Source organism: Crinia signifera, chromosome 6, assembly GCF_055691185.1.
Source record: "Crinia signifera chromosome 6, ASM5569118v1, whole genome shotgun sequence".
NCBI classification, from domain to species: domain Eukaryota; kingdom Metazoa; phylum Chordata; class Amphibia; order Anura; family Myobatrachidae; genus Crinia; species Crinia signifera.
In genome coordinates, this window is record NC_139222.1 from 268,551,250 (window position 1) to 268,565,538 (window position 14,289).

At 37.3% G+C, this 14,289-nt stretch overlaps 1 protein-coding gene across 4 annotated transcripts in view; it reads left to right on the forward strand.

Annotated features, from left to right (window-relative positions):
• Nucleotides 1-14,289, forward strand: part of HPSE2 (heparanase 2 (inactive)) — a 333,369-nt gene that overhangs the window by 100,260 nt on the left and 218,820 nt on the right. For all 4 annotated transcript variants that reach the window (XR_014444637.1, XM_083149563.1, XM_083149565.1 and 1 more), the window contains one exon: nucleotides 13,972-14,133. Coding sequence is in view for 3 of the 4 variants with exons in the window: in XM_083149563.1 (XP_083005689.1) it covers nucleotides 14,040-14,133 (94 nt within the window). In the remaining variant the exon portion in view is untranslated. The remainder of the gene's footprint in view (nucleotides 1-13,971; nucleotides 14,134-14,289) is intronic.

Here is a 14,289-nt window from a genome sequence, read left to right on the forward strand (position 1 = left end):
GCAATGTTTACCTTATATAGGAAATATAATATTTTGAACACAACAGAATTTATTTGAATTTAGATAACAAATGTGAGCGACGCCGGCATTTTTAGCAGATTATTTGCTCATCTCTCAGAGAGATGTTGGAGCTCAAAGGGATAATGTCATGCCTGTACCTAACAAGAACAACAGGAGCAACACAGTGCCTTAAGCAGCACTAATATTATACAGTAGTCGATATTGAGAGTCCATATTGAGACTACACCAGTGATGCTCATTTATATTGTTTTGAAATGAATTTTATGCTTACTGTCAAAACTGTATAGGTATGATTACTTCCCGAATCCAGTAGTATTATACCTTCTGATACAGTAATTGTAATGTGCTTAAAGTTGTTCTTTAGCGGTTTTTTTATTTCATTTGTTCAGGAAATACAATGGGGGAAATTTTCTAAGACGGGAGTTCTAGTTAACATGAGATGCTACGGGCAACCAATCAGAATCTACGTATTTATTTAGCACCTTGTAGAAAATAATAGTATCTGATTGGTTGCCCATAGCAACATCCAATATGAAAGAGAACTTCTATCTTAGAAAATTTCCCCCCAATGAATTTAATATTATCCTATTAAAATAAAAATAAAAAAGGGAGATGATATTAGTAGACATTCTATTTAGGATTAAAAATAGTTACTATTAAGCAACAATTATGTAATAGAGTGTCCTGATATCTTACATTTATTTGCTTTTCAACACTACATAAATTACCAGATCACAGCTTTGCCGAATATGAAAGATACTTACCTGGGACAAAAGTTGCCCCTACACGGTACACTTGCCATGCGTGATGAGATGCGCGCTCCCACGCATCGCGCAAATCACATCACATGCAATGCGATGCGATCTAGTCCATAACGCATACAATAATTGTACTGTGTATGGGCACCTTAAGTAACTTCTATTATATATTGTAAGAAGAAAAACTTTGGGGCAGATGTATTAAGCCTTAACAAGAGATAAATGCAAGGGTGACAAGGAGAGATAAACGTCCAGCCAATCAGCTCCTTGCTGACTTTTTTCAAACACAGCCTGTAACATGGCAGTTAGGATGTGATTGGCTGGACGTTTATCTCTCCTTATCACCCTTGGATTTATCTCTTGTTAAGGCTTAATACATCTGCCCCATTATTTCCTCCAGCACACTAAATGATATCGGTAACCAGATCTAAATACTACATGATAATAGAATTCAGAAATCTTGGTTACATATATTTGCAAATATATGGATAAGCCACCAAGCCAATCGTCAAGGCTTCTCTGAGTATTGGAGATCTTTATTGCCATATCTAGTTTCGTGGGTGAAGCAACCCAAAAATCATCAAAAGCCTGGAAGCCCAGAGCAGGACACCAGTGAGAAAACAAAAGTGTTCATTTATGTTAGTGTTAAGAAACAACAGCTATATACAAAAAGTGATATAATCTATAAATATGTCTAGTGTTCATAAGTCTCCGAAACACTGCCATCTGCTGGCAGAGAGTGAATCTAGTTCTCTTTCTCACACATGCACAAACACAGAAGGTAGCAGACTAGCTTTTGCTTCAAGTGGGCTTACTAGTATATATATATTCATATATTCGCATATATTATATTCCTTATTGCCATCACTATATTATTGTTATTTTTGCTTGTGTTTTGGGATAATATTTGGATGATAATATACGTAAAGATCTGTTTATATTTTAGACAAATATTTTTTTTAATGCACAGTATATTTGGTATGTATTTAAATGCTGATGTATATAATGCAGTAATATTGGTAAATAAAGAAGAAATAACCGTTATACATATTTATTCAAACAGTGTGAAAATAATATCTTCATTATGAAAGACTTTATTAAAAACAAAAAATCATAAATAAGATGTACTACTGTGCATAACGAGTCATGTCCCAATTAGAACAACTGTAGCCTTTATCAGGGCAATACATCTGTTTGTCTCATTGTATCACAGAGGGGGGTATTTAATTTTTACCCATTTCTTTGGGTGAATTTGACTTGCCCTATTCAATTCCAGTGCTGATTTTTCACCTGCCCGAAAAATCCAGCATTGGTGAAAACCGCGTGGATCAGCGAAATTGCCACAAATCTACGTGGCTTTGGCAAATTCACAGCCATTTTCGCCCTTTTTTTGATGAAGTTTTCACCCATCCTGATTCGCCCCCCTAAAAAAGTGAAACGACATTGGTGAAAATTGGACTAAAAAATGGGTGAACACATTCGTTATTGAATACTTATGGCTTAATTATTGCCGATTTTTGGCCTGGCCAGGAAATTCGGCTGGGATTCAATACCCCCTAAAGCTTTTTCAAGGTGTTTGTGGAGATGCTTAAAATGTGAATGGGGAAGAAGAATCACTTTCCCTCCTACAATACTCTCTATACTGTATATGCCTTATTACTTAGGTCCCAGCATTTGTTAATATGCCTTTTTTTTTTTTGACTAATGCATTGTGGAACACAGTTTTACAATACAGATGACAGGCATCGGGACCCGCGCATAAGCATTAGCGACATATGTACTGCGCATGCACAGACTCCATATTTTATGGTCTGCCACACAGAAGCCCACAGAGAGGTGTCCCAGAGATAGGGAACAACTCCCAATGGGACTGCAGGTCGGACTTCCAAAAGGAAGTCGCTGCCAATCAGCCGCTACAGACTGCATCTGGCTTCACTACAGTGGCGGATTTTACCTGGGGGAGCTGCAGCGTATAGGTTAAAACCGCCACACAGATATTTTTTAGGGCTGGTTCATGTAATGTGTTCTACTTACATGTAGTCCCATATAGGCCATGATTGATCTGATGTATGCCTTATTTTATTTATTATTATCTATTAACAGTTATAACTTATATAGCGCACACATATTCCGCAGCACTTTACAGAGTATAGTTGAACACTCACATCAGTCCCTGCCCCAGTGGAGCTTACAGTCTATATTCCCTACCACCTGTACACGCACACACATTAATTCTAGTTTTTATTTTGTTGGGAGCCAATTAGCCTACCAGTATATCTTTGGATTGTGGGAAGAAACCGAAGTACCCGGGGGAAACCCACGCAAGCACAGGGAGAATATACAAACTCTGCACCATGGAGCCATGGCTGGATTTGAACCCATGACCTCAGTGCCGTGAGGCAGTAATGCCATTACACCGTTCATGCTGCACGATACCAACCATAGCAGGGAAATGGCACTGATGATACCATTTGAATAGTTTATATTTATTGTTTCACAAGAGTAAAATGTCTACAGATATTGCCACATTCATTGGTGCTGCAATATGGCCATTAGTGCCTGCATGATGCAGCAAGTTTCACCTGCGACGTGCAACTTGCGCCATCTAAAGCTTTTCAATGAGCTGCAATTGCAATGCATAAGCTTGACGGCGGGTGCGCACCTTTCGCCGCACATGTCACACGTGCAACATGGCAGACAGTATATGAACGTGGCTATATACATGTACATACTTGGTGTAAGGTGCAATCAGTGAGATTACTAGACTCTTCAGGGAGTTAAGGATATTTCTAATATTTCTGGGAGTCTCCCTGACATTCAGGGAGAGTTGGCAAGTATGAATTGAATGTAGATTTAAATTGCATTTTTTTCAAACCTATCTTTCAAGGTCAATTACAGAGACCACATGTGAAGTGTTAACAATGTTGATGGGGAAGACAGCATTAAATAGGGCCCTGCTGCTATTTTCCCCTGGTCGAGAATAGCGGTGGTTGATTGAATACCCCCCCTAAGAGTGAAATGGGAAGATTAAACTTATACAGATAAAACCCGAATATTCCTCATGTAGATGCTTAATGAAAGAAAAGAAGAGAAATAATGGATTAATAGAACATCAGGTTTATGACATCAAGGGTGAAATTTAATAGGATTAGAGAGTCAGAAAGTGAGAGATTTGGTAAGAAATCTGCAGGTTTTTTTTAAAGCGGCAATCATTTACACTGCAAAACCAGTTTGATTTTGCTGTGTTAATGATTGCCACTTTAAAAAAAAACTGGACATTTCTTACCAAATCTCTCACTTTCTGAATCTCTCATCCTATTAAATTTCACCCCAATTGTCTATGTTAATACCAAATGGTGGATTCAAGCATTTGTGTTTGTATGAATGTGTCTATAGTATCGATATAAAGTCCCCACTTATGACAAAGTCTGACTACACATTTTTCTACAGTACAGTATATCCCAATTGTAAAGCAGAATAGAATATGCTGTGCTATATAAGAAACTGTAAGTAAATAAATAAATATCAAGTAGTGTGAATCACCAATCATAGTATAGCAATGTTATGCACATCGGAGTAACAGCAACTAGTGAAGTCAACGAACGTGATTTCCAGTATTGTAAAGTAACTTTTTGTTGCTACAGTCATTGTGTCCTTGATAAATGGGCCAAGTTTATTTCCCAGGGTTACACATAGGAGAGCCAAAGGATCAGTTCTAAGATGTAAATGGAATATATTATTAAAATACTTAACTATTAATATAATTTATAAAAAAGATTAATAACACCATATTGCCAAAATATATGGAGAAATGTAGCTGAGAATCCGTGACACTTTGTTTTTACAACCATTTCAGATACTATGGGGGGAAATTTAATAGGATGAGAGATCCTGAAAGTGAGATATTTTTAAAGAAATCTCGGTACTTATGTATTATCTGGGCTCCCATGTTAAATGCACCCCATTTTTTCATACCCCTACTATCCAACTACGCATGGAGTTGAATTTATATAGTGTGGCGAGCGCAGCGAGCCACCGTGCCCGAAGCGTGGTGAGCGTAGCGAGCCCCGCGAGGGGACGCGGTCTCATAAGAAAAACGGGAGCCCAGATATTACATAAGTACCGAAATCTCCAGGTTTTTTTTTTTAAATCGGCAGTCATTTACACTGCAAAACCAGTTTGATTTTGAAGTGTAAATGATTGCCGCTTTAAAAAACCTGGAGATTTCTTACCAAATCTCTCACTTTCTGAATCTCTCATCCTATTAAATTTCACCCCGTATATCTGCATTGTGATTGTGACATGTATGCCCTTTTGTTCACAATAATGGACCCTTTTTATATACGTTGAAATAAAATGGTATATATAAACAAATATCAGTTAAAGTCAGCTTGCATATATTAAACAATTTAAATAATGCAAAGAAATTGGTATTGCAATTTGGTTGTGTTGTATCCAATTATGTTTAAAGGATATGTTCTTATTCTTTGAAACTAAAAGTATCTAGTACTTCAATTGATTTAATAATCCAATTACCACACCATTTAACCATTAGATCCACAGGTGTTGACTATACATTGGTGTATACTAATGACACCTTTTGCATAAACTTAGAAAAACTGGTATACATAAATTGTCGGTTAATTGTAGGGTCTTGATTATATTGAGCCTATTTTTGTTAGAAAAGGTAACAGTAAATATATTGTGCTGTATCCTGTAATTGAAGGCTGTAGTCTAAAGCCCCATTCAGACTAGATTACATGCACCGTGGCAAATATCGTTAACGAGTGAACGATATTGTGCATACACACTAGAATATATCATTGACAATGTTGTCCACAGACATCACCCACGGCCTGCTGAACATGCAGGCCATTGGCTACATAGCCAAAATGACAAGGGTGGTCATTAACGATATTGAGTGTCACATTACACATTTCTTAAAAATATGACTTAGAAGGACCCTTCTAAATGAAATATTTTTAAAAAGTGTGTAGTGTGTGTGTGGGCTTATTGCTTTAGAGACAGAAGTAAGAATGAGATGTAAAAATAAAAAAGAGAAAAAAATTGTATAGGAAAGAAATTTAAATCATTGCAAAATATTAATGTAAAATATTAAATACATTTAAAAAAAATATTTCAAACAAAATAATAACTATGAAGAAATAAATATAGGAGAAAAGAAAAAAAGATATAATATAAAGTAAAAAATATCAGATAGGTAAAAGTATAGGAAGACATGTAGACAAATAAATGGGTAATATAGTAATATATTAAATAGTTTTGAGAGAGGGATATGTATTATTTTTATCTAGATGGGAGTCATAAAAAATAACCCAAGTCAAATCAATATTCAGTCTTCACGGATGACAGTGTCTAACATGAAAATCTTGTGTTATTGCATGTGAATGCACATCAAGTCGAGATTTTTGTCAGTTGAAACTGCTCAACCTGGCCCAAAAATCCAACCCAAATAATGAGCAGGGTTTTTCCTGGGAAAGATCCAGGTATGGCTTAGTGTAAATGGGTACCCTGGGTCGGACCCGTTTACAGCATAGGAAGACTTGGTGCTTGAAGATGATCTGAACTCCAAGCACCAGCTCTACACTTGTATGCTGTGATGACCTCAACCTGAGAATAAGCTGGATCTAGCCGCCTATCTGAAAGGGGTTTCAGCCATGTTGCGTCTGGGTTAATTGTATAAAATACCAGTTGCAACCCAGTTTATTAATCTATCTTTTGAAATGTTCACAATTTTACATCTAATGTTCTCCTGCTAATTTGATTTATAGAATTTTTTTATTCCGATGAGTCACTATTATGATGTATAGAGGTACACTACGAGTTTCCATTTTTTTCCCTTTTTTCATATGAAACATAGATTCATCAAAAAGGGCTACGAAGAAGACATGATCACAAAACCGATATATCAACACATGACAGAAGAACCTTGCTGGTAACTAGGAAAAAAGAATAGGAAAAGAATAGTGAAACTGCTTTCCTCCTGCAATATAGTAGCCATCAAAAGAAAATGGAGAAAACTATTCATAAATTTTAGGCCAATATTAACCAAAGATGGAAATGGTTATGGCATACTACCTGAGAAATAAAAATATATTTATAAAAAAAAAGCTTACAATGTAACAACATGCACAGTACCATACCTCCTAAAACAACAGGAAGAAACCTGCCAAGGTTGAGTAATCACAAAAAATTATAATTTGTAAGCTAATAACATTTCATTCAACTAAAAACAAAAAAAAGAAGGCAAAATTAGAAAAACTAACGCAAAAATATAGGGGTAATCTTGCCTGTATTATTTATTTCTTTATTATTTGCTGTTGTTTTTAGATTTTTTTGGTAAATGTTTTCTAATACTGTATATATTTTAAACATACACAGTATGTTTTTCTTTCCAATATTATTTTTTTTCAGTCTTTATTTTTTGATTCTTATTCATTTCCTTCTTACTTCTGTCTCTAAAGCTTTAGAAATAGAAACCTAGAATTTGATGACAGATACAGCCTCAAATCCTATTGAATACGGTACAATGTGTATGCAGTTTCCTTTTCTTTGTAAAAAAAAGATTATTACAATAGAATAGAGGTCAATATAATCAAGACCCTACAATTTACCTTTATCTAATAATGTATTCCATCTTAGAAAGTGTATTCAAAGTGTAATTAGTATACACCTCTATATACTCAACAACTGTGGCACTAATAGTTAAATGGTGCAGTAATTGCTTAATTAAGTAAATTGACGCTAGATACTTTTACCTTCAAAGCATAAGATCACATAACCATAATGGAATACAGCACAACCAAATTGCACAAATTAAAAGATAAAAGGCAACTAAATTGAAACTGAAGTCATCCCAGATGAATCCCAGTAAACGGGCGATGCAAGTAGTAACCTTCAGCTTTTAAAACAGTAGGGCAGCCACATTAAAAAGATTCCCCCTACCAGCCAAATACCAGACAAAATCTGCTTATCTTGTTCGCTATAATGCACCCATCATAAGGATTTGAAGTGTAAACGGCACTCGCAGCTGCCAATGGCCCTTATTCTGATTCGAGCGGTACGGCCCGCGTGCGGCCGTACCGCCGATGTTTTCCGTCTGCACATGCGCAGAGGTCAATCTGCGCATGTGCAGGCGAATTCGCCGCACATAAAGTTACTACGCCGCAAAGGGGGCGTATAGGGGAGTGAGGGGCTTCATGCCCTCATTTCCCTATGTATACGCCCCGCGTTTCATGGGCGTTCCCATGCAAACGCGGGGCGTATGCATGCTAATGAGGGTATGACGCCAGTGATGGGGGCGGAAAGCTGACGTCGCCGGATGTCAGCTCTCAGCCCCCATACAAGCTATCACACGGACGATTGTCCGTGTGGTCTCAGCTTGCGGGACCTGGTGGGGCGTGCGGCCCTGCCTTCGATGGTCGCCGACCATCGAATGCAGGGGGCAGCTCCCACCATGGTGGAGGCGTACGCCCCACCATTTTCGTGCGGATCGCCAGCCGTCCGTGTACGGACGGCCGTGGCGATCCGTAGTGTGGGCGGGGATTGGTTTGTGCGGCCGGAGCACCGTGTGCGGCTCTGGCCGCACGAATCAGAATAAGGGCCAATGTGTTATAGCGCTGTGCTATTGTAACTGCACTATGACTGGTGCGATCCTGTATCAAAGTAGCAGCTTAACTCTTGGCCACAACATCTAATGATTTCTTTATGACAATAAATACAGACACTGGTTAGGCCCTTTTTTATGAATCCCAGATCTTGGTACATTTACCATACACATGCCACTGCAATGTGATTGATTGATTTCAAAACTATTGAGACTCTTTACTCATTATAAAAGTTTTCAGACAATCTTTTATTAATTTATCACTATTATTGTTTATCCTGTTTATCCTTTCTTACCAATTGGATGAAATTAAATTTACAAATAAGTGGGCCAATCTGTATAGCTTGAAAGGATTTGTTCTCTCTATAGTGATTTTATTAATTTCCTAATGGCTGGACAGTGAATTTTATTTTATTTTAAAATAAGTGACCCAATAACTTTTTAACAGTAAGTTTTTGGATACCTAAATATTTTATGCTTAGTATACATACATTTACAATTTAAAAAAAATCCAATAAAAAAATCCACAAACATTCAAACACAGTTCAGAGTCAAGGATGACCCCTAGGCAGCGAGCTTGCAGAGTAGAATTGATTGTCGTGTTCTCAACAGTGATAGAGATATCAGGTTGGTAACTACTCTTGGCTGGTGGGAGTGAAATGACAGAAAGGCATTCAGAGACACGGAGCAATACTGATGGTGCCAATCCCGGGAGGATAGATAGATTTGAGTATAATCAGTATACAGAAAACCAAAGGAGCTGATTAATTTGCCAAGAGAGGAGGTATAGATTGAGAAAAGCAGAGGACCTTAGACGGAGCCCTGAGGTACTCCAACTGACAGAGGTAGTGAAGAGGAGGTAGAATCAGAGAAACGAACACTGAAAGAGCGATTAGATAGAGAGGATGAGAACCAAGAAAGGTCTGTGTTCTGAAGACCTAGGGATTGTAGTGTTTGTATGAGAAAAGAGTGGTCAACCAAGTCAAAGGCAGCCAAGAGATCTAGAAGAATAAGAAGTGAGAAATATACAAACCCGTAAAGCTTAGCAGTGTCTGAGTTAGTTAATGTGTTAATGTGTAAATGTGTCCTTTTGTTAACTGTTTACAGAGTGGGGGGAACTCTGTTTACAGAGTGGGATGGATGTACATGTACTTATATAGCACATATTATTAGGCGGCAGCCATAGAGATACAGACAGTGATAGCGGCATTTCAAATGTAGCGCTGGCAACAAGCCAATCAGAGCTCTGATTTCTTGATGACTAGCACTACATTTGAAATGCCTCTGGCGCTGTCTGTGTGTCTATGCCTGTCCTTGTAAGCGCCATGGAAACCAATGCCATCCAAGTCACACAGCGGGGCAGTGCCTGAGCTAAGTGTTACTAGTGCTCAGCACTGCCCAGCACAAATACGCAAGTGCAACCTAATCCTGTTAATCCATGGATTAAAGGCTCCAATCCTGAGTTTTAAAACCCAACATTTTTGGCCCAAAATCCCAAGATACCGCTGATCCCGAACCCAAGATTGGCTTGCCTATTTGCTACTACTAGTATTGTGGAGTTGTCTAACTGTAGTGAGGAAATTAACAGTGACATATCTTGAGAAGCACGGAGGAGAGCCAGCAATATTTGGAGAAACACATCACATAAAAGATGGTACTTAACAACAGTCGCTTGTTTTTTGCCTAACTTAATCAAATTAGGACACAGTGGGGAGAAATCATTCTGTGCTTTAGTAAGTTCTGCTGAGTATTTTATTTTAAATAAAATTTTTAGAGCAATATAGCACAATCTAGGATAACTGGGCAGTGAGCACGTTGGTCATTTACTCACTAATACACAATTCCCCTTCCACTACGAAGGCTCTATATTACTTTTTAGTAAAAATGCATTTATTTAATTTTCCATTAAAGATCAAACAAATGGTACATTTGCAAAAAAAGTTAAAATTAAACAAGAATAGTACATCACATATCTTGACTTGTAAAGAAGTAAAAAAAATGTAATACAAAAAATTACCGAAAATGAAGAGTTATCCGATGAATCCCTTCATGTGATATATGTGAATATGTGCCACATATTTAGAAGAGGTCTTTAAAAATACATTAACAGACTAATGTAGCATAAAAAATTAGTTGAAAAACATAATGTTGAAATACAAAAATATAAAAAAAAACAAATGCATAAAGCAAAACACATAACATGGGAAGGCAAGATAAGGTCACAGGAATTAAGGGGGTATTTTAAGTTCTGGATTAATAAAAGCAACTAATCATCAATTAAATGTCACAAAGGATCCTAAGAAGTAAGCAAAACAAGTCTGTAGATATACCAGACTAAAATTAAGATACTATATGTTACTGTAAAGATTAATCTAACAATTTAACAGAGGCCCCATTTCTTATAAAAGTGAGACACTTTAATTTCTGTATCAGGGAGAGTAAATTACTGTTAATGATAGGGTGGCCTTTAGAAAGTGAGAGATTCAGAAAGTGAGAGATTTGGTAAGAAATCTCCAGGTTTTTTTTAAAGTGGCAATCATTTACACTGCAAAATCAAACTGGTTTTAAATTTCATACATAGAGTGCGCAAAAAAAAGAAAATGGGCAAAAAAAAGAAAATGCACACTCTATATCTCTAGCAGTAATTTAGAAATATGTGGGTGGATTTCTAACAATCCATTCATTAATTATGTTTTTTCACAAAGATGAGACTGACATACAGTAAAGGGGCAAGATCTTTTTGGGTATCATAACTGAACAGTCTAATTCTATTTGAAGGTTAAATGTATTATTGAGAAACCATAAAAATGTATTTACCTTCAAACATTGCCAAAAGTTAGGAATTAGTAAAGCATTGGTTGTTGCACCACATGTGGGGTATGAGCCTGTCTCAGAGGGAAACCTGTGATTCCATTGTTCTTGTGAGATGTATGCGCTTTGTAGGAATTTTAGATGGGTCTCCTCTAATTGTGCTGAGTGAAGGAATTTAAATTTAATAGGTAAATCAGCCAACAAATCAGTCATTTGTACCATCTTTCCACCATCGAAGTAAACTGTAGGATCACAATAAATGTATCTAGTTCTATAAGAGGAGGGGAGACTAAAGAAAGGAGATAAAATAATGGGTCAATCTCTAAAGAGGGGTCCTAAGAAATTGGGAGAGATTGTACATAATGACAAATCTGTTGTAAGTACAGGTCGAGTATCCCGTATCCGAATATCCGTTATCCGAATTATTCCGAAATACGGACATTCCAGAAAGTGAAAAAAAAAATTTTTTTGCTAAAAACTCACTGGGGACATATGTAACAGCATCACTGGGGACATGATATGTAACTGGCACTATATATGTGCAAGACAATGATTGCTTGGCATTCAAATTCAGTGCTGAGATAGTACACACATTTTGTTTCACGTTTTGAAACCTTGTTTTTTGAACAATTAAAATATGTTTGTGTGTATTTTATGTGGTAATAAAATATATTTGTGTGTATATTATGTGTTTATACAGCATAAATGCAAGATACTTCAAAATACATCATTGAAATATTAAAATATTCCGAAATACGGAATAATCCGTTATCCAAAATTCTCCTGGTCCCGAGCATTTTGGATACGGGATACTCAACCTGTACATATAATAGACTGAGCAAGGAATGCTAAAGTCGATCAGCACATTAAAGGAAAGCAAATGATTACCTGGATCCCCGATAGATAAAATTCCTTTGGCTTTCCATTGAGAAAACTTAAAATTACCAATCACAGGCAGGAAACTGGGATTGCCACAAAACTTTGTATGTTTATAATGACTTGGAGTTCTACCCAATGATTTTTTTCACAAACCCCACTAGATACATATCCCCAAAAAAAAGATTAAGGCGAAAGGAAGGAAGAAAAGAGTTAGGAGTATGCAATAAAGCTCTAAAATCATATGGAGACACCAAAGCTTGCTCAAGATGACTCAAGACAGTCAATGATATTTTAAAATGCGGCAGCTTTGGAGAAAATGAGGATGTCAGGCACATCTAATCCTCAATATTTATGCTGTAATCTGAGTTTAGACAAAGCTATTTGTTTTTTTCAGAGAAATCTAGTACAGGTTGAGTATCCCTTATCCAAAATGCTCGGGACCAGAAGAATTTTGGATATTGGATTATTCCGTAATTTGGAATATTTTTATATTTGAATGAGATATCTTGAGGTATCTTGCATTTATGTTGCATAAGCACATAAAACACATTAAATACACACAAATATATTTTATTTGTGCATAAAACAAGGTTTAAAAACATGAAACAAAGTTTGTGTACTATCTCAGGCACTGAATTTGAATGCCAAGCAATCATGTCCTTGCACATATTTACTGCCAGTTACATGTTATTTCCCCAGTAGTGCCAGTTACAGATGTAGCCAGTAGGTTTTTAGCAAAAAATCAAAGTACATTTTGGAGACTATGGTTTTTGGAATAATTTGGATAACGGATGTTTGGATAAGGGATACTCAACCTGTAAATTTTTTTTTTTTCTTACATAGTGCTAGATCCAACTTATTCAACCTAAGGGGTATCATCGGTATTAAGTTTTTCATTTTGGAAATAGAATATTCTTTACAATGACAACTCTACCCTACAGAGTTATTAGCAATGAAGACCAAGTTCAAAGCAGAGTAGTAATTTTGGCGTAAACACTATAAAGGGTCTTAAGGGATTACTTTCGTTCTTCGCTTTTAAGGGATTCATGTCATTCTCTGCACTTCTACAAAACTAGAAGCAAGTTTCCTAATGGCAGTCTGGTATGAGATCAGACTGTTTACGAAACACCTGCCTACCCAATGGTGATCCATGCCCTGCTACCTGGTTGTGGGTGGTTACTCACAAATATGGGCTAACTGACTGCAGTTACGGCTGTACTTATTATTGAAGGCTGTTACATGACTCCCTATCATGGTATGAATACAGCCAGGGCAGTTGAGCCTGTACATGGGCTCTTGCACTGGGGGTATGGCCAAATCTGGGGAAGTGTCTCAATATCTGGGGAGTCATAGACATGCGCTGCATAAAGGGGGTGCTAAGCATTGCAATGGTGGACACTTGTCCCCCTCAGCACCAATGTAAGTGACAGTTGGCTTGTAAGCATAGCAGGAAGCTGTAAATGTGATACAGAGGTCTTCTTCTGTAAGAGTTCTAGCTGCTGCCAAAGTAGGTATTGTATGCTGTTGTAACCTGCCTGTCCGTACTGAGGGTGCTTACAGCAGTGTCCAGCATATGGCGGACATACGTTGGTGTATCTCCAGATTGTCATTGGCTGCAATGGGCAAAAGGCCAGCAGACAATCATAAGTAATTAGAGAGTTATGGTTGTGTCACCGTCAGCATCATCAAAAAGTTTATTTACTCTTGGCCACCATCAATTATACACCCCTTAGGAACATAACTGAGGATGGGTTCCATCCAAGAGTGTACATGTCATCTCTAGGAGCACAATATTGTACTCGTCTTCTGCTTGTCTTGTGAATTAAACGCATGTACAATGATATTTTTTCATACATTATGTTTGGTTTGTTACAGATATTGTTCGCAGTGATATCTCACTCGACAAACAGAAGGGATGCAAAATAGCTCAGCATCCAGACACCATGCTGGAACTGCAGAGGGAGAAGGCAGCTCAGATGCATCTGGTTTTACTGAAGGAACAGTTCTCAAACACCTATAGTAACCTGACACTAACAGGTAAGAATTCAAGATTATTTACTAATGCCTGGCTGTTTGTGACAAGACAGTGTAAGTTCCCTCCTCTTGCGCTTTGTGATTGAAGTCCTCCGGGGGGGGGGGGCAAGCTTCCATGCCACCGCACTAATGTATAACCACAAGATGCTATAATGTATT